The following is a 1,478-nucleotide window of genomic DNA, read 5'->3' as shown; positions in this document are numbered from 1 at the left end:
AATCCGGCCCTTAACTGGTCACCGGCCCCTAATTGGCATTTTCCCTTAATTGCGCATCCGATTTGCGTGATCATAAAATCTGGCAGGGTATCGACTGATACCGGTGCCAAATTGGAGGTGCGACTGTATTATATTTCACTTCATGCTTCAGTGTGTGTGCCAAACACATTATTGCGTAGCCACAATGTGACGCAATTGCGAACCACAGGAGTGCTTGACAAGCACTACTTTGCTATCATGGTATTCGGATCAATGCGCCACGCTGTTCAGCACCTTCGCCAGTCGGCTAGGAACACTTCCACCCGACGTGCAACTGTATCTGCTTCCTCCTCCTTTTCCTGCGCTCCACGTGCTCTGGTGCAGCAAGCCTGTGTCAATGCTGCGCCACTCGTTGCCCAGCCGCAACACATGAAAGCGGACCCAACGGGTATCGTGGCCGGCATCGCCATCGCGGGTGCCTTGATTGGCGTGGGTAAGATGTGGTGGGACGCGTCGTCGTCTAGTACGGTGGAGCCACCGGCCTTCCAGGAGATCCCGCAAGCAGAGATCGCGCTCTTCTTCACGGAACTCACGGCTGCTGTCAAGGACCTCTTCGTACGCGTGCTGTGTCTGCTCTTAAGTGGTATTGATCGAGTACTTACACTTATTTTATGCCTCGTAATTGACAGAAACAATTACCGGAGATTGAGAACGCTGTACGCAAGTACCTGAAGGACAACAACCACGAGCTGAGTGACGCCGAATTTAAGCAAGCTATTCTGTCGCAGCTGTATCAGATGATGGAAGGCATCGAGCAACAGATCGTTGCCAAGCGCCTGTGGAGCCGTCAGAGCCTCGAGTTTGCACTTGAGAAGTACGCACAGGACCCGGAGGTACTCAAGCTCCAGGACAACCTGAACACCATCATGCGATCGTAAGTTTACACCTATTCTGTGTGGAGTGCTCGGGCGTTGCAGATTTCGAAACACTAATAGGATTCTCACTACCCGCTACTTGGCTGTTCTTCCCGCTCAGTGTGTTCCCTGCTCCGGAGCCCGTGGAGGTTCCTGAGGATCTCACTGCCGACAAGACACTGGTGATTTTGAAGGAAATGGTGAGAGGCATGGAGAAGGCCATGGCAGACATGCTTGCGCACGCTCGGGCGGAGGGCATCACCGATGTGCAAAAGGCTATGGAGGAATTCCAGTACTTGTACATGGAGCACGTGGAGCAGATGACACAGACTCAGATGAAGACCCAGGGCATATCGCAGGAGGTAAGCACAGCTTTTCTTTTCCGACAGTTCGAGCTGCACCGTGGTTGACTGACGTGCATCTACTGTGTGATCCATTGTTCATTACAGATTTTAACGGCTGCTTTGCAGAAGTACCACACCGAAAGCGAGCAGTTCCGGCACCAAGTGGAGCAGATCTACGCTCAGCAGGCGAAAGCGTACGTTACTGGAAGATGCACACGTCCGCATGATAGAAACGATTCTA

The 1,478-nt window shown here is 52.5% G+C and overlaps 1 protein-coding gene across 1 annotated transcript in view; it reads left to right on the top strand.

Annotated features, from left to right (window-relative positions):
- Positions 1-252: 252 nt before the first annotated feature.
- PITG_03222 (uncharacterized protein) overlaps positions 253-1,478 on the top strand; it is a gene marked incomplete at both ends in the record, with an annotated part of 1,397 nt that continues 171 nt past the window's right edge. Inside the window, 4 exons of the mRNA XM_002906256.1 lie at positions 253-594; positions 669-913; positions 1,015-1,255; positions 1,343-1,431. Of these exons, the coding sequence (XP_002906302.1) occupies positions 253-594; positions 669-913; positions 1,015-1,255; positions 1,343-1,431 (917 nt within the window). The remainder of the gene's footprint in view (positions 595-668; positions 914-1,014; positions 1,256-1,342; positions 1,432-1,478) is intronic.

This window comes from Phytophthora infestans, genomic scaffold, assembly GCF_000142945.1.
Source record: "Phytophthora infestans T30-4 supercont1.4 genomic scaffold, whole genome shotgun sequence".
Lineage (NCBI taxonomy): Eukaryota > Oomycota > Peronosporomycetes > Peronosporales > Peronosporaceae > Phytophthora > Phytophthora infestans.
Note: the sequence above shows the minus strand (reverse complement) of the source record. Positions and strands in the feature narration are given on the sequence as shown.